Source organism: Ptychodera flava, chromosome 14, assembly GCF_041260155.1.
Source record: "Ptychodera flava strain L36383 chromosome 14, AS_Pfla_20210202, whole genome shotgun sequence".
NCBI lineage: Eukaryota > Metazoa > Hemichordata > Enteropneusta > Ptychoderidae > Ptychodera > Ptychodera flava.
In genome coordinates, this window is record NC_091941.1 from 26,972,955 (window position 1) to 26,992,386 (window position 19,432).

Genomic DNA, 19,432 nt, shown 5'->3' on the forward strand with positions numbered 1-19,432 from the left:
TACATTGTAGTCCTGGTAAATTCTTATGCAGAACCAACATGATAGGTGATGTTTGACATGGCCATGAACAACACAGACAAATTTGTGAATTCAACTACAGGACTTTGATTCAACATTGAATGGGTAGCTGAGGGCTTACAGTGTTTCAGTAGTGATTGAATAACCAAAAAATTAAATTTTAAAAAATGTCTGAAATCATGGTATTAGAAGATAGATAAATTCTACACACCCTTGAATGTGACATAAATACATGCATCTAAGCTACTTATACACAGCTTCAAGGTCAACTAACGGAATTGAATATCTATTTGATGGTGCCAGAAACTCAATAAACATTTCAGAGTACATTCTTATAATGCTGTCGTGGAAATTTGAAAACTAGACATTGCTCTAAAATCAAATGGGACATTGTTTCCAGAAACTATCTTAAGTCCTACTTCTGGTTTTGCCTTCAAATTATACACTGGGAAAAGTTTTTTTAAAAATGAAATCTGATCACTCAATGAAGTTGACAATACTATCAAATTTTATATAAATAAATCACAGATTCAATGTTTTAACATAACTCTTGATTTTCTGACTGCAAAATTTGACCCATGATATCTTTAAAATTATTACTTCATATCGACCGTGATATTCACTTTTAATTATCAAAAAACATCTAAAAATTATTGTACATTGCTGGAATCACAGATTTTGTGAACAGCAGCTGAGAAGTTGGAGGGACATTGTAAATGCCAATATGTGAACTTCAATGTCATTGATGAGACTGGCCTCTCACATGTACACGTATAATTTGAGGAAGCTCTGCCTATAGTGCTGTACATGTACATGTATGTGGATAGCATAATCAGTGTCTTATCAAAGATTTCCTGTATAAACACTACAGATCTAATGATAATGGGAAAACTGTTTGTGTTGATATTTCCATAAGGTACACTGTACACTGCTTCCTATACTGACATTGCTTCCTATACTTTATACTGCTTCCTACTCTATTGGGCAATTCAAGATAAGCTTACAGACGGTGGCCCCTTTAGAGTGATAATGACCAATAACATCTAATTTATCAAGAGCACATTACCCCAACTATCGCTTTCTTCATTGATTGTGTCCATTTTGAAGTTATTATTTTCCTCCATCACTGCGTTTTCCTGAGTAGGTAGCTTTTGATGCTGGTTTGCCGGTGACGTATGGTTCTCCTGCTGGACAGCTATAGCAGCATCCATACTTCAGATGGATTCACTATTAAAAAGTTTAACAACCTCTGGGCTGATGAGTCACTGTGTCTTGCACGGTGGATGCACAATGAGTCAATTACTGTCCTGTTTCAAAGCAGTTAAGGCAACACTCCAGGCTAGATGGCCAATATTTCAGGAGCCATCGACAGACTTGTGCCAAATTCCTGGGCCAAATCCCAGCTCTATCAAGTAGGGCTTCTTTATATACATAGGTCCCTTATCCACACACCCAAGCTATTCCCACAATGAAACACACTTTGATTCACAATAAAGCGTGTGCGTGGAACAAACAACTTTGCAGCAGGGGTGGAAGCTATCAGTCGGACTGTGTTGTCTTTCTGATAATCAAAGCACTCCATTACTGGATCAATGAATGTGCGTACCCTATTTGTATAATATGCATGATGACGTCCATAAAGTATGCAACATTGGGTTTTGGTATTCGGGAGATTCTATTTTGTCAGGCTGGAGGTATTCCACCAACTGCTGCTGCTGATCACCATGTTCACAGATTCACCCACATGCAAAACACCGAACACCACTACATTAGGTAAGTTCTAAACTTCAATCATAATCCATAGCCTCTATGCTTCACCTGTCCAAGGAGCATGAGTAAACCTGCCAATCAAAACTGGGCATGAAAATGTGGTCTGCCATGCCAAAACAGCCAGCTAGCTTGCATAGACACATGATGTTGATGTGTGGATAGAGAATTGGTTTTGACCATTGACATGGTCTTTCAATCCTTGCACCACTAATCTTTTGTTTCAATACAGGATCTGTTCAAAGTAAACCCCATATCTTTTCTGACTTTCTAATCCCTTTTATTTTCAGTCAAATCATAGACTTTAAAAACGGATAAAGTCTATAGTCAAATAGAGGTGGTTCACCAAAACACAGTGCAAAACAAAAGTTGTGTGTAAATGGTGACACATATGAAATGATAACCTTGTATGATCCCAGTTCAGCATAAAAAGAATTATTTCATGTTGAGGGTAAAATTTCCTTTGACAATACAGGCATGAGAAATTTAACGACTACACTGACAACCTGGACTCCATCAACAGTATCCTACACAATGAAATCAACAAGAAGTGACATGAACACAACACCATTAACAGCAGTGTTCTTCCCAGGATTTTGTTAAAAGAGGGCGAAGACGTGGTGCGAAGCACCACAAGCGACCGCGTAAGCGGTCGCGGGGGGAGGTCAGGAGGGGGGTGTCCCCCCTCCTGCCATTGGAGCTTTTGAAAAACAGAGATTAAAATAGTGTTATTTGGTGGCACTTGGGGAGTATTTTTTCAGATTTTTCTCATACAAAAAAGCTCAAAGGAAAAGAAATCTGAGACAGTGCTCCATAACTTTTATTCCAGTTCACTGATTTCAATGAAGATTATATTTTTTGAAAACGAAAACATAGCGACAGACATACATTTATTCATCGATGTCAAAATTATCACCATAACACTTACGCTTATTTGTTCTCAGCCTGATACACGTACACGTCCGACCGAGTCTAACAATAGGTCGTTTTGCTTTGGGAAGGAATACACAAGCGAAATTCTAACCTTAAAAAACTTCAGAGTACTCTGCTGTCCTTGGTTACCCTCAAGTTCCTAGGCATGTTTATACAGCTAAGTCGGTTACCTAATGCACGGCCCCTATGGAGGGACTGACCGTGGCTAACGTTACGGCCTGTGCCATGCAAATATGGCTGCCATCAATCACCGTCCCTCCATCCACGAGGGAGGAGGGACGGTGCGGTGCATCAATGAATGAGTTGCACATGGGCTTATGATCTCGGATGACATCACAAACTCGCGAGATTTGCAAGGTCGATGAGAATTACGTTTGCAACCTGCAGGATCGACGCTCACGCTTGCATTTTGCTTGTAAATCACTATCAACTTTTTCCCCCGGACATTTTATTGTCTTATTTTTCAAAAAAATAAATCTTTTTCATTTCTGGCAAGGGGGCGCTCGGAATTTACAAGAGGGCGCCACGCCCCTGTTACCTTATTCAGGGAGAACACTGAACAGTAATTACATTTTGGCAATCAGACTTGAATTGAATTCATAGAGGACCCTATTATTATATACAAGTCAACAATATCACATGTAAGAAACCCATCAGAGTGATATAAATGAACATGATAACTCTCTTTCCCACAGCCCTAGCTCAATACACTGTACATGTTTTGTGAGATCTAAACCAGTCATTTTTTTCGTGGATCTGAATTTGACTTTCAAGAATGTCTGCTACTCTATTGATTGTATGATTTAAACTAATTACAATGAATAATTGACATTTTAAACATCTCATGGAAATTTTCAGTGAAAGGATGAGTGGAAAAAAAGTAACTGAATGAGGTAAATGTTCTGTTCAAGGTTATCGTGAGAAAAGCAGGCAGACTGACATTTCCGATATGCAAGCCAAAGTATTAACACGTAAGAATTACCTGCTAAGCTTTTGAATAACAAAATCAAACAAAAAATGCAAAAGGCTACTGGTGGGTCAAAGGCCAAAGGTTATCAGTAAAAGTGGCGTCACAATGGCACATTCGCTTGTGTTTTCTGTCCCAGTTCTCCACTTCTCACATCACATAAAAAATGATAAATTCTCATCAGTCAAATTCCACACCAAGTTACGCAAACTCAATTTCAAAAACATTTTACTCGTAATTTTACCTTGCTCAAAGCTCTTCCATTGGAGTAGGCACAAAATCAGTATCATGGTTTTCACTAATGTTCACTTCAAAATGTCGCATGTACTGTAAGAAGTAAAATCAGCAGCAACCTGACAACGATGTCAATACAAAATGATATCTCTGTATCATGAGTGGGTCCATTTGACCTTAGTAGCAAAGACTCAAATGAGATTTAATACGATATGATATTTACAGCCTACAATCCATAAACTGTTTTTCAAATAAAGATTACTACCGTAATGTTGACACTGGTGTCAGAACATACCAGTGACTAGGCATCCATGAACTGACCACAGTGATAATAGTTGACCTCAGTGTTATCATTATGATTATGAAATTTTCTGTTATCATTTTTTTTGTTTGTTTACCATAACAACCTTGATAATTTTTCACATGACACTTGACGGTGTCTGTCTGATAATAAATAAACATTGGAGGAACAATTGCGATGATTGTGTATGTGCTGGAAGGTAGTCAAATCCTGAAAGTTTGTTTCATTACATAATAACACAAACAGAAACCTGAGAGACTGCAAATGGTAAGATGGTCTAAACAGCGCCCTCTATCAGGCAAGTTCAAGATGTCATGATTTCTTGAATGTGATCAGCCAAAAAACTGATAGGCTTTTCTGGCTCCATTTCTTGCCCAGCTTCCTTGCAAAATAGATTTGTTTCTCACAACAAGAACATAAGTTAGTAAACAATAAGAACACATTTCAGGAAGTGAACAAACTACATATTTCAGTTTATAAAGAAGCCTTCTTGTTTGATATCAATTTGCAAAAAAGTTGGAGAAAGATGCTGGCCACAAACTAACATCTGCCTTCATGAAAGAATTTCAAAAGTACAGAGTTTGTACTTTTCCAATAAAATGAAGAAAAGAGTGAGAAACGTCCTTGCTGAGAGACAGAACCAAGCTTATTTGATAATAGTCAACTACTGGTATGTCTTATGGAATCTCTGAGAGGATGAAATAGCCTGAATATGAACTCTGCAGACTGTTGATATTACACCTACGGCAGTGAGCAATGTAAGCACTGGTCATCAGCGCTGGTAATCTTTTGTCTTTCACAGATTCTATTTGCGAATGGTCAAAAAATGTCATGATAAATGGCCAAGCCTTGATTGACTTTACTGGCATATTTTGATCAAATGATGGGACAATTTTCAAGTTACACCAAGTTTTATGTCTGGTAAGTATCAATGTCATGATGACCACAGATTTAATGAACAAAATACACTGAGAAAAAGAAAATTAAGAAAGCATGATATAGATACAAACATAAACAGAACTCTTCTCAAAGCTTTCACCAGTAGATGGAAGATAGGGACCACTGTAATTCCTTGCTGACATAGCAATAAGCTCCACCCTACCCTTGCGATGGTGTGTCAGATAGTTTTTGAAACTATTTGGGTTCTTGAATTGTGCCAGGACACACGCCGCACCCTTTCAACTCTTGAATAGTCAAGAAACACTGAACTGAAACACGTATTTTACCTCATGCAAGTAATCAGGACGAGTCTTTTTTCCTAGAAACAACAAATATTATAAAAGAACGACAACAAGTCTTTGAAGACCATTCATGTTATTGTCAATCATTGCACTCAAAGGATCTAGGATACAATTGCATGTGAGTATCATGAACAGGCCATGTGGAATACTCAACTTGCTGATTGGCTAATAGCCTATAATGCATCATTTTGGTTTCATTTTGCAAACATCATCCTTCTTTTCCTTTGCAAAAGTGTAATTTCAGTCTAACTTTAAAGTATACAGAAGCAAAAATTCAAACCTTGTTTTTTTTAATTAAACCAAACAGGAAAATATGAATTAATGAAGTATTACATTGAATTTTCCCTCTAAGATATTGAACAAGGGAGGTATTTTACCACATGGTGCATCACTTTTCTGTTCAAGTTTCACCAATGTCAGTGGCACATTGCATTTCTTTGTTAAGCACTAAATATCCTTTTAAATGCCGGAGTGGTTTATTAAATTGCTAAATAAAAAGTTTCACTGCTCCTTGATGAAAATGTAGTCCGCAGCCATACTACTGGTACTAACATGACAGAGGTACATATTGTCAAGACTCTCTGAGCTACTTTGCATTTACAAATTCATTTCGGTGAATTGTTCAGTATGCCAGTCCAATGAATAGGTCACTGGTTAGCAATGAAGAATATTCATCTATAGGTGAGTTTTACAATGTAATGAAATTGTATAACTAATGCTTAAAATGATATAACATCATGATGGTATTATGTTTGAGATGTCAATCTTCAATGAAATGAATAAATCTTCCATAAAATTCAATTTAATCATTGTATAATTTTTTGTCTTTATAACTATTGCTTAAAATAACTTTAAATCATGAAGGTATTATGTTTAAGGTGTAAATCTCCTGAGCTCTTGTCAATGTTTTAGTAAATGAGCTAACTTAAAGCGATGTTACACTACATGTACATGACAGACTGCTGTTCTGAAAAAGTCCATTCCCTGTCACCACTTCTAACTTGAGCTCATCTCTGATGTGGAATATAAAACCGCAACTGCACATCGCTGAGGACACAGATGGCATAACTCAATCAACACTGCTTGTTGGATGCACTGCAACTCTTTCAGTTGAATGTCTTCATATAAAGCCTTCACAGACTAGGGCAAATCTAATCTCCACATCACCGTATCATCATATTATTTTATTCATTTTGTCTTTTTCGGAATGCATGCCTGGGCAGGATAATACAGCTAACTTGTTAATTACTGGCATATAAAAAATATCAAAAGGAGACGATTTTGAATCCATTATTATTTGAAAGTTGACGCCATTTTGTTCAGTTTCTTCTATTCAACTTCAACTGTGACGTGGCTATCTTTGGGCAAGTACGCAGTCACATTAACACTTCGATATCACAAATACATCACACAACGTTCATCATTATTGGTAAAACACAATGGGTTTTAGATATAATCTGATGAACACTGATTTATAAATAACTTTACACTGAGTTCTATACCCCCCACACTTTGATACTCATTCATGTTACTGTTACAAAGCCCAAGATTTCAAATAGCCAAACGTGTTGATTTTTCACTTATTTTTCATTGAAAGATTGTTATCAGGTACCTATTTTCTTCTTGGAAAAATAATGTTCATTTAATGGAGAAAAACTGCATGCTATTGTCAATGATGAAACATAAACATGTCACTGACATTTTGATTCAGAAGTCCACACAGATCTATTACTCTAATATTGCTCACTGAATTTTTTTCCTTTTGAATTAATTTTCTCTCTCTCTTAAATCAAAAAACACTCTTAATCATTAAAAATACAGAAGATCACATATTTGATGCAAAATGACGTAGAATGTTTACTGGTTTTCCTCCAAACCATATGCTGAAATATTGTAAAGCCGCCTTACAGTGAGAAAAACCTACTACTTTTCAGGAAAATATCTACAGCCGATAAATCAGACAGTCTGGTGATCTCACACACCTACGCCTTGCTGTACGTCACATTTTTAACTGACCTAGTTGAGATTCTATACTTTTGAATGGTAGAGGAATAGTAAATAAGAGGTTGCTATGGTTCCTGCAGCCAGGATGGGTTTGCACAGCACAGTGAGTAAACCTCATTAACTAGATACCATTGTTGGGTAAATTCAGAGTTTTACAGGAGCTGATCACTAGAAATATTACACCTACAAAATTTTTATTGCCCACACCAGTCACATTCTGCAGAGTCTGTGTAAATTTTTGACTAATGTTCTTTTGTTTGGTTTCTTTTACAAATGGCATGGTATGTCTGTGTCAGAGTTTAATTCACTGAGAGTCTTAATCCCATCATCACTCAGTCCATGTCAAAGGTCAACCGATGGGCTTAACAGCAAAGGGGAAAAGGGCACCAGCACGGACTAGTGTAAATTTACCAGTGTAACCCTCGGATGACTCCCAAATGCTCAATATTCAATGATTTCAAAGTAGAGAAATTGACAGATATGAGATACCGATTCATCAGGGAAATCAATATGCCAGGAACAGATAGACATAATCACTATGTAGGTGTATGTATATATGTATATATATATCTATATGTGTGTCTTCAAGTGCATTTGTATGTCTGTGACTACACTTCCCAATGTTGCATTAATTTCGCACTGGCACACTGACAATCAATATGGCTGATACATGTATGTCAATTATTAAATTCTATTTCTTTGAACAGTAAGTGCTCATGTCAAACAGACAGCTGATCATTTACTGGGTAGCCATCTAACCTCTGACAAATACGCTTTGGCAATAATACTCCACCCTCACTATCCTTACAATTATGAACACGACAGAACACACCTTTACTATGACATGCTGAAGCCATGTAAAAGATATTTTATTTTACTGTAGCAGTGTGACATTCTATCAAATACAAAAAGACAATTTATCATTCAGAAATAATTGGGACTGGCCAAGAGGACATTGAACTGTTGCACAATTGGATATACCTTTCAAAAGAAAATGAAATAAAAAACAGGTCATCTCATTTTGTAGCTAAAAGTCCTATCAACCGCATAAATATTACTGTACCTACTCAGAAGTTTCATGATATACAACAGACGTTTCTGTCCACTTGTCCCAAGGGCATACAGGTGTAGTGATCAAAATGTATACGAGATGACATGCAGAAGAGAGGGGACATGGAGAAAAGAAAATTTCACGTTGGACACTGACACCTGATCTGATGACCAGGTTTATTCATTGGAAGTCCTCATATATCTGATATGACTGTACAGCTAAGGAAGTGTGATACTTTATCTGTTGACTGCAGTCAAATCACTGAACCGGGTCATAGAGAAAAAACATGCACGTTGAACCCTGCGAAACTTCCTTCATATGGTAAAACTACACTTGTGTGCTGTCCTTGTACAGAGTAAAGGCACGACCCCGAACAGAGAGCAACAAGGGGGTCACTCTAATAGAGGACCAATGCAGCAATGGAAAAGGTTACGTCTGTATGTTTTCCCACGTAATTCTAGAACTAGGACGTGTGTAAACCTCTTAAAAAGATGTAAGAATGTTTTAACAGCAAAAAAAGGGGGCAATGCAACTGACATGAATGTACAACTGATACTTTCAACAGGCAATGAATTGACACTAGCAGGTTTGTCGGTGTCATACACACACCTCTTTATGTTACTATTTGCAAGGAAGCTCAACGTGTGTATGATTTGCGAAGTAATATTTCAGAAATACCATTTTGGTAACTATTTCATCTTGTTCAGATTAAAATTACCTTTGCTAACTGAAAATGTGAGCATATTCTGAACAATTTCCAAGATAACTGCTGGTAATTTTGCAAGAAATCACTCGAGTATCTCCTCTCTTAAATTTAATTAATTCTAAAAAAGTACTAAAGTATATTTCTAGATAGAATTTTGATATACGGGTATACAATTCAGTTGCGTTTTGAAAGGTTGGCAGTTGTACATTAGAGGACCTAGCCTAGATTCTAGTTCATCCTCTTGCCTCCGTACCTCCGACTCACTCCCGAGGTCGGAGGTACGGAGGCAAGCGGACGAACTAGAATCTAGGCTATAGAGAACCTGATGTCTGTCTTACAGAGGCATCATGCAAAGAAGCACAGTTGATTGCAGGATGTCCGCATGCTAAACAGGCAACCATGTGTTAGATGGGTCTTTCCATGCAGGAACTAAGACATGACAACTTACGGGGATAGAGTCATCATCATGTGACTTCATTTACACTACTTTTGGTTTCATGTAACAAGTTGTATGTTATACAGCTGATCTAAATATGATTGTCAGATGTCCATGACATAACAATATCATAAGTGTCTATACAATAACTTCTGGCATTGGATCATGCACATGACATGCCACTGCTTCTGGTACAAGTATGCAGCAGAAATTGTAAGTGGTAGTAATGAATGCATCGTATATCTAAAAGCATTTAAACAGTTCAGCCAGCTGATGACTTGGTGGTATCTTTCAGTGAAACAAAAGAATGGAAAAGTGAGAGAATGAAGTCATTTTCCAGATGTAAATGATAATATCAGGTTTAATGATGGTGACTGAGTCCCTGTGAGTAAACAGTTATCAAAAGAACCTAGCAACAGACCTAGCAACATGCACTCCGTAGCACAGCGTAGACTGAGAGTTAATATAAGGACAGTGATCCAGAAAGGGCAGCAGGTGTTTGTGCACATGCAGTAATGGACTGATCGAGGAACAAAGGATGGAAGGGGAGAAGCAAAAGAATGGCTGTGGACTTGTTTCTATACCTTTACAAGTGCAGTATGGAACTTTAATCGCAGGTTGATGCTTGCCTGTGAAGAGATAATAACAAATCAACCATGACCAATATAAAAGAAATATGTTTGTGATTTAATGTAATGAGCATTGCACTGTTTACAGTTTGTAGCAGGTACATATGGAATGCCAATGCAGAGGGAGGATTACAATATGAACTGTGTGGTATTTGCCTTACAAGCACTAGGGAATAGCCATGCGGATATATCTGTAATAATATTGGATAAACCAAAATTGATATTGAAAGAAAAGCAGTATATCTTTACACCAGTACTAATGATCATCAAGAAAAGGATGACTTGAGTGGTCTCTTTCTGTCAAATATTTTTGTTGTTGGGACCTTTCACCTTTTCAAATCATTAATGACAGTCATGCAGGATATACACCTGCAGCAAGCCAGGTATTGCGGTAGTATTATTGTCTGTTATAAATTGTCATCAAAATGCATTTCTTTGTCAGGTAACTGTACTTCTTCTCAAAACATTCTAAGATTTGCTAAAAGTTAAGTTTTGAGTGAGGACAACGACAGGAATGCATATATCCAAACCACCTGATCACAACTGACGACCAAATCACCATCAATTCAGAAACTCACAATGACTGACAGTGCACTAACCCAATTACACTTGCAATTACATTCCCCAAAATAGCTACCGCTGAATCAAAGCCATTGTACTGCTTGAATGGGAAAATGGCCACATTGATGGAAAACAGCTTGACCCTTTGACCTGGCTGCAGTGGTCGCTCCTCATGGATGTAGCGGTCATTAATCAACCTGAATGGGATTGTCCAGTTTCATGCCACCTACATCTGTAAGCTTGAGTTCAAAGATATTTCCACTAAATTTAATCAAGACACACAAAAAGCTGACCACGTGACTTTTTAAAACAAGAAAGACATACAACAACTCTGTTAACATGGCCAATGTTTTCCTAATAGCTCCCTTTGTTCAAACAATTTGTACTTTGTGGGTTCTTTGGTTGTATCAATGCATATGTTAATGATTTGTAAAGTCTAGACTGTGTTTTATCACAACAGGTACACCATCACTATACTTGTGAGACAGCCTACATGGTATTATGCTTTGTATCATGTCTGATGTTCAACCTTTAAAACATGCAATTTCACCACTTGAGATTCCTGATGGTGTTTGTATATTTGCATAACAGTATATTCTTCATTGACAAGTACTTTGTTAAATTCTTAGAACACTGGAAGGTTTAGACCAGGCGAGTTGTTAAATTTGTCAGATGTAATTCCAAACTCCAATATCATTTTGACATTTGGTCAAAACAGAATCACCGAAGCCATCAAGTTCATTTCAGAGTAACGATGTAAGACTAGAATAAAATGCGAAGGTCTACTGTAATTGAGGCTGTGTAAATACAGATCTGGCTATGCCTGTCTCAGTATGCAAGAATGTAAGCATACACACCCTCTTTTTGATGGACACTTGAGACATCCTGTACCAACTCATATACTGATTCTGTGGCCAGAAAACTGTGTAGGCCATCGCCATACATGTAATCACAGGAAAAATGTGGTGATATGTTTCTTATACTGAACCCTGAAGTCTGATCTTGGGTGCTTTTGGATAATTCTTTACTGTCATTTGTCCAAAAATTGCAGGTGAACTCCAAGATGTTTTGCCAGAAAATCTGGATCATGATGTGTTGCAATGTCACTGAAATTTGAACCACTGCTGATGTACATAACACCATGAATGATGGAAGGTGATCATTTGTCTCAGCAAACATGTACTATCTTCAGATGTGATGACACTCCAGTTATACAACAACAGTCTGCATCATGTCACTGATTCACCTTTAATCCTCTCCTCAACCACAAGTCACAGGGCAACTATTCCTTTGAAAACTGGGTCAGTCAATAGTATTCTCACTTTCTTGGCTGTTTGAGCAGCTAGATAGGGCCCATCTCTCAAGAGCACCTCTTGGGGGTCATCACAGCTTAACCTCAAACAGTGCAGTCTTCCCCTTGACTGATTACAGACAACACACAATACTGAGACAAGACATGGTCCAGCACACACTATCTGCTAAATACAGCTAAATAACAGGTAAAAAGCTATAATCAATACCAAGGCAGGCAAAGGGAACAAAGCTGCCTTTACTATTTCCATTGGGTTATTTATATCCAACTATGTGCTATTAACTCTGGGCAATATTTGGTCTATGAAAAAGTCATCTACAGCTGGTCTTTTTTCTGAGTCAGAAGATGCTGTTCTGATGATTTCATAGAAACCTGACATAAATTCAAATCATGATATCATTTCATTCTGTGACCTCATATAAGGACAATGGCCATTCACAGGACTTGCGATTGATATCAAAAAGGGAAGAAAGATCACTTCAAAAGCACACCAGCTGTTCAATGTTGGAAAGTACGGCCAGTGAAGCGTCAAATTCTGAAAAGGTGTGTATTTAGTACTACGCCACAAAAAAGGCACTATGGTATCAGCTCCACCCAACTTCGCCTCAATTTTGGTATGTGCCTTTCACAAACAATGCTGCAGAAATAGTGGGCTTTCACATGTTGACAACTAACGCACATGTGATAATGAAGTTCCCTTCAACCAATGAACTATGTGGCAGCCGGTGTATGAGTTGATTCATGGTTATTTGGAAAGCACACAACCAGTGATGGGTTGCTCTTTTTCATGTCTGCCAGTGCTGTTCAAAGACTCATGCTTTCTTTGTTTTGATTTCTTTGTTTTCATTTCACATGAAATGGAATTCTTGATGGGACAGTAAAGATAAATGACCAAGTTCAATTTCTATTGGGGTTAAAGATGTTATACAATCACATGATAACATGCACTCAACAGATATTATATTACAAATTTCTATTTGAGAAGCAAACAGAATCTTGAATGATTGATTCAGTGATAAAAAATGCCCTGGCAATGTTTATCATCTCACCAGTAAGTGACAAATGGCCAAGCCTGGCTCATATTTAACAAGCGACCTAGCGGCCGATATAGCTCCGCTGTGTTTATGTAGAGAATAACTATTTTTGACACATGTTGATGAAGAAGGAGGAAATCTTTGATAGCTCAATGCAGTGGCCAGAAAAAAGTGGCTAAAATAAGCTGCAAAAATACACAATTGAAGATTTCATCATACTTTGAATATATCACATCGGATCATCCCTAGGAACATGTCAACCAAAGCTATCTGATGAGTAGTGTTTTGAGAATAAAATTTTCTGACCAAAAATGGCAACAATTGCCCCCCCAAAATAAAAATTGCAGATTTCATCATAATTTCAAAAGATCAAATTGAGTTCATCTATAGAAACCTGTATACCAAATTTCAAAGCTGTTAGACCAGTACTTTTTGAGAAACACATATTTTGACCAAAAATGGGAAAAATTGCCACAAAATTCAAAATTGCAGATTTCATCATTATTTCAATAAATATCATGTAGTTCATCTATGGAAACCTGTATACCAAATTTCAAAGCTATCAGATGAGCAGTTGTTGAAATACACATTTTTTGACCTAAAATTGCAAAAATTGCCCCAAAAATACAAAATTACAGATTTCAGGAGAAATTAAATATATATTACTTAGCTCATCTGTAGGAACCTGTATACCAAATTTCAAAGCTATCAGACCAGTACTTTTGAGAAACACGTTTTTTGACCAAAAATAGCAAAAATTGCCCCAAAATTACAAAATCGCAGATTTCATCATAATTTCTACAAATATCATTAAGGTGATCTGTAGGAACCTGTATACTAAATTGCAAAGCTATCAGATGAGTACTTTTGGAAATACACATTTTTTGACCAAAATGGCAAAAATTGCCCCAAAAATACAAAATTGCAGATTTCATCATAATTTCAATACATATCATTTAGTTCATGTGTAGGAACCTCTATACCAAATTTCAAAGCTATCAGATGAGTAGTTTTGGCAATACACATTTTTTGACCAAAAATGGCAAAAATTGCCCAAAAATACAAAATTACAGATTTCATCAGAAATTCAATATATATTACTAAGTGCATCTATAGAAACCTGTATACCAAATTTCAAACTATCAGACCAGTACTTTTTGAGAAATACTTTTTTGACCAAAAATGGCAAAAATTGCCTTAAAAATGCAAATTTGCATATTTCTTCACAATTTGAACAAATCTTAAATAGATCATCCCTAGGGACATATGTACCAAATTTCAAAGCTATCTGACCGGTAGTTTTGAAGAAGAAGATTTTTAAAGATTTTTTTACCAAAAATGACAAAATTGCCTTAAAATACAAATATGCAAATTTCACCACGATTTGAAGAAATCTGACTGAAGTCACCATAAGTAAACTGCATATTAAATTTCAAAGCAATCGGACAAGCGGTTTGAGAAAAGAAGATTTTTTTACCAAAAACACCAAAAAATGCCCCAAAAATACAAATATGCAAATTTCACCACGATTTGAACAAACTTAAGTGAGGTCACCCCAAGTGAACCGCATATAAAATTTCAAAGCAATTGGACTTGCGGTTTCAGAGGAGAAGGCAATTGTTGACGGACGACGACGACGACGACGACGACGGACGACGGACGACGGACGACGACGACGGAAAATCAACCTATTTGATAAGCTCCGCGTCGCTGACAGCGGAGCTAAAAAAAACACAATCATGTTCTGACATCTTTTTTATTTTAGTATAGGACAAACAATGACAGCTGAAACCGATTCTGACTGATAAATAATTATCTCATAACAATAGTGTACCGTAGGTTTATTGCTATTAAGGCTACATGTTTGTTCTGTTTGATAACTGACTGTCTTTCACATCATGAGTATACACATTTGCTGCATGATTTGTCCCTCCATTGTTTCCTGAAATGCATCTAGCCTATACTTAAGCATTGATGAGTAGATATTTCAATTTTTAACCCTGAATGCATATTCTTAAATTCTAGTAATTGGGTGTTGCCGGGGGAACCATGGAATTTTAACATTACATTGGAATCACACTAGAGAAACAAGAATTTTCCTCTGTCCTGATCGACAAATCCAATTTTTAGGCATACAATTTGCCCAGTCAATGATAAATCAAATCACCATAGGACAGGTAAAAGAAACAAGTTTCTGAAGAAACAATCTCAAAGTAGGAAACATACCCTCATCTATGATCATTCAGATATCGTAACGGTGTTGAATATCCGTTACTGATAACCTTTCATTATTGAATTCAGTAAATCATTACCATTTTTTTAACAGAGCCAACTTAAAATATTGATTAATACTGTGGACTAAAATATGCTAATGTAATTAAGGAGCTATTGAATATATATGTCTGGTTGTCAGAGTAAAAATACATTCAGTACAAAGATGTCATTTTTATGTAAATTTTTGTTTACATTTAATGCAATTACACAAGAGCAAATCGAATGGTATGCACTGTCACAGTGACATAATCTTTCTGTGAAAATGGAACAGATGGTTCACTTTGTCGTTTTGGATCAGAGACGAGAATGGCAAATGTAAATCTATTGATTTTCAGATCATCTCGTGCTTTTACCATCCTAAAACTGGGTCCACAGCTATTTGCGAGGTGATCTTGTATTCAATATAACAATAACTTTATCAGCTTGCAAAGAAAAAAACATGATTGAATGAATGAAATGAGGGAGCCAGTGAATCAAATACTGTCTTGTACTATTTCCAGGGTACTTATAATGACGCTCAAAAAAAATATTGAGGTGTTTTTTTCCCAACAGCACAGAGCGAAAGAAGAAAATTGAATTACCAGAAAACTCCCTGGTGCACTTATAGAGTAAATGGAATTAAGTGTATGACTTTTAGCTTGTCTACATTCAAACTGTACAATTTTAAACATGTAAATCGTTCTTGGTTCTGTAATAATAATAATAATGTGCCACTCTTTTTATTTTATATTTGGTTTACATCTTATTTAAATATATGCGGCACAAAAACAGAAATTATTGTTGAAATCAAAAAGTCTCCTTTTTGTTCTGACTTTCATACGCCTGAATTGACCCCCAACAGATTTCAACATTCCTGCGTCTTTTGAGCCAGTGTTGGCTTTCTATAGGGCGTGACACAATACACTTGTTCAGCTTTACCTTGTCAAGTCCCTGAGGACACCAGACAATGCTATTGTTGTATTGAACAATGGTAACTTATCAGGACAGCCTGGGGGCTGTATGTCTGACATGGTAAAATATGCTGACTGTTTGGGAGGGATTCCACAACTACCTGTTATGAAGCATGAAACATATGAATGAAGACAGCACGTCACAAATGCATGCAAGGCAAATACAAGCTACCATATCGATGTTTAAAAAAAATAATTGAAATAGCATTCTTTTGTAATTGACTGATTTTTCTAAGTATTTTGATCTCACTAGGGCCTTATCACTGTTAAATAAACAATGGAAATAAAAACAATGAAGTAGAATGGCTTGTCCTACACATCTCACTGCAGAAAGAAAGGATTTTGGAATCAAATTAAGGCCAACAAAATTATATGTAAGTCACTGTTTCCCAGTACTCTCATGCACAAACACATGTGTACCTTGTGCACTTTCAAAGGAATACCAGAGATTACAGAAAGTATTTTGGTGACTAACAAACAGATCTACCATCAATTAATATTTGCAATGTTAAACTGAACTATATGTTCCATATTGCGAAGCAGATTTTTTTTCATTTGTTTCCAAAAATACCATCGGCACTATTTTAGGAAAGCAGACATTTATCACTGGTCAGCTGAACATAATATAAACATTGGGGACTCATGAAAACACTGACTCGCCTGTACTACTACCACACCTACTTTCATTGACATACGTGGAAGTTATGAGGTCATTAAAAATATAGAAAAGAGTTAAAAATATGCGGATCTCACATTTAAAGTCATCATCGATCTAAAAGATGCGGACTTACTATATTCTTAGTTGGCAGTTATTAATGCATAGCCCTCGACATTTGTAACAACGATACGGTCAAACCTGTGACCATGCTGTGACAGATATAACAGTTACGGTCGATTGCAGTATAATAGTGCCGGGGAAGTGAAAATTCACAGAGAGACCAACACCGCCGCTGACCTTAAATTAACGTATTGTTTCGGGTGTATCCTGAGGGGGCAAAATATGCGGAAGTCTGCGACTTGTTACAGTGTGCTTTAACATGGTGTGCGTTGCAATCTGACGACTTCGTGTGCACTGTGATCACAGAAGAGCTTAGACTAACAGCTACAGCAAGCAGTTTCTGATCCCTAGAAGTGGACTATGGCCGAAAGAAAACATGGACGGTTCCTGTAGTCCAACATACGTTTGTGAAGCTTAAGGTTGTCACATCGAATGCAAGGCCGTTTTTGATCGAATGAATGAAGACCTGTCTAGTATTCATCAACCACGGAGAAAGCCGTCAATACGGTCGAGCTGAAAACAAACCCCTTCGAACATGAGACATGCACGCGACCAACGTGTCGCATCGATGTCTCAGTTGAACAGGTATCCCACGGGCCGATGGAACTTGTCCCTGCCCGATCCATTTCGAGTTGTATCATTTCTAACAGTTGGTAAAGTTGCTAAAACACTGATGAAAGGCTGACTTACCAATGGTAATTCCAAGAATACCGTCCTCCATTTTGCTCCTCGTACGCGCGTACTCGGGAACTGGCGTGTAACAGAGAAACCAACGTTGTGCAGTCTGCTCTTGGATTATGGGTAAACAATACAATAGCGCAGGCAGGGCAGGGAAGAGGCAGCTTCTGATGACCCGGTCGATGCCAATAGTTCATATATAGCCAATCATATTATAGGTCTTTGAGGTTAATGTTCATGACAAAATGTAGGCAAAGAGTGGATAACATAGAGGGAATACGACAACTATAGCCCTTGTGAGTCCGTTGACGTATTGTGCAATTCATTGTGGAACTAAACGTTGCCTGGCGCATAGGGCTAGGTCTACGCATCCTATGGCTACGCATCGAGCTACCCCTGTACACAAATGAGCTCGCCCAAAACTTTTCCTCCGTCACAGTTTCGGCACTTTTCCATTGGTTCAACATTGAAGATTTTTAAACTTTTAAACAATATTGTCATTTTAAGGTATTCGTTTGTCTTTTCAGCAAACGTATAAAGGTTTGGGCATTACACAATAACATGTCTATCTGTACACCATTGACCGAAACCAAACTTTAATTTTATATAGGTCATATGAAGTTACAGCTGAAACAAACCCCTCTTTGGAGGCATTTGATACATGGCTCTTACACAGTGACTGGTTGAACTCATATTAACATTCATAATAACAATTTTGTGTCTTTATATCAGACCTTATAATCGACAAATTTAAACTCATAGGCAAATGACATGGCCATCTACAGTGTGAGGCTTTTAAGTTGACAGAAGAATAGCATTAAGGAGTAGTTTTTTTCTGTGTTCGTTTGGAATTTCAACATAGAGATATCAAACTATGACCAAGAAATAAGGTGTTCCATTACAGAAAATCAGATTGAGACAGTGTCATTTATCACAGTGAATAAAGTGTTTTCTCAGACCATACGTTTCACCAACGGACATGAAATCTTACTGTCACCGTCTAGGCTTGGTTCAATTCAACCAAACACCACAGAAAGAACTCCCACACAATTTACTGTTAATGGAAGATGCAATATGATGGAGCAATACAACAGGATTTACAGTTGCAAGAAGACGGTCAAAGTAGGAAAATTTGCAAAAACTATGTTCAAATGTTCTGAATCTGAAATGTTCTGCTGAAATCGAAATTTTCAGAAGTCCCTCTGTTGGCAAGAAAAGTTTTGGATTTGGAGCCCCCACTTGCCAATATATATCACAAAAAAGCAGGGGCTAATAAAGGCTACATATGTATATAAAGTTAGCTGCTTGATATGTCTTATTGTCTATGCCGCGAATGATGAACAATATTTATCTTATACCAGATTAGCTGTCTGTGCATTTATAAGTATTTCACAATTGATATGAATTTACGAATCACTAGAATATGGTGATTAGGAAGGCATTTGTTTACAAGAAGTGTGGTCTATACAAGGTTATCTATGGTGCAAACTGTTAACAATAAATTGAATTTCATTATAATACAAAACTATCTATGTTTGCGCATATATTAATGTTAGAT

The 19,432-nt window shown here is 37.0% G+C and overlaps 1 protein-coding gene across 9 annotated transcripts in view; it reads right to left on the bottom strand.

Moving 5' to 3' along the window:
* Positions 1-18,196, bottom strand: part of LOC139149953 (77 kDa echinoderm microtubule-associated protein-like) — a 64,674-nt gene extending 46,478 nt beyond the window's left edge. For 2 of the 9 annotated variants that reach the window (XM_070722040.1, XM_070722039.1), the window contains exon 1: positions 17,887-18,196. In XM_070722040.1, coding sequence (XP_070578141.1) covers positions 17,887-17,917 — 31 coding nt within the window. In that variant the 5' untranslated portion in view covers positions 17,918-18,196. Of the gene's footprint in view, positions 1-1,084; positions 1,600-10,242; positions 10,288-17,886 lie in introns of those variants that run through there. The other 7 variants (XM_070722037.1, XM_070722033.1, XM_070722036.1 and 4 more) reach the window with 5 other exon arrangements.
* Between the last annotated feature and the right edge of the window lie 1,236 nt (positions 18,197-19,432).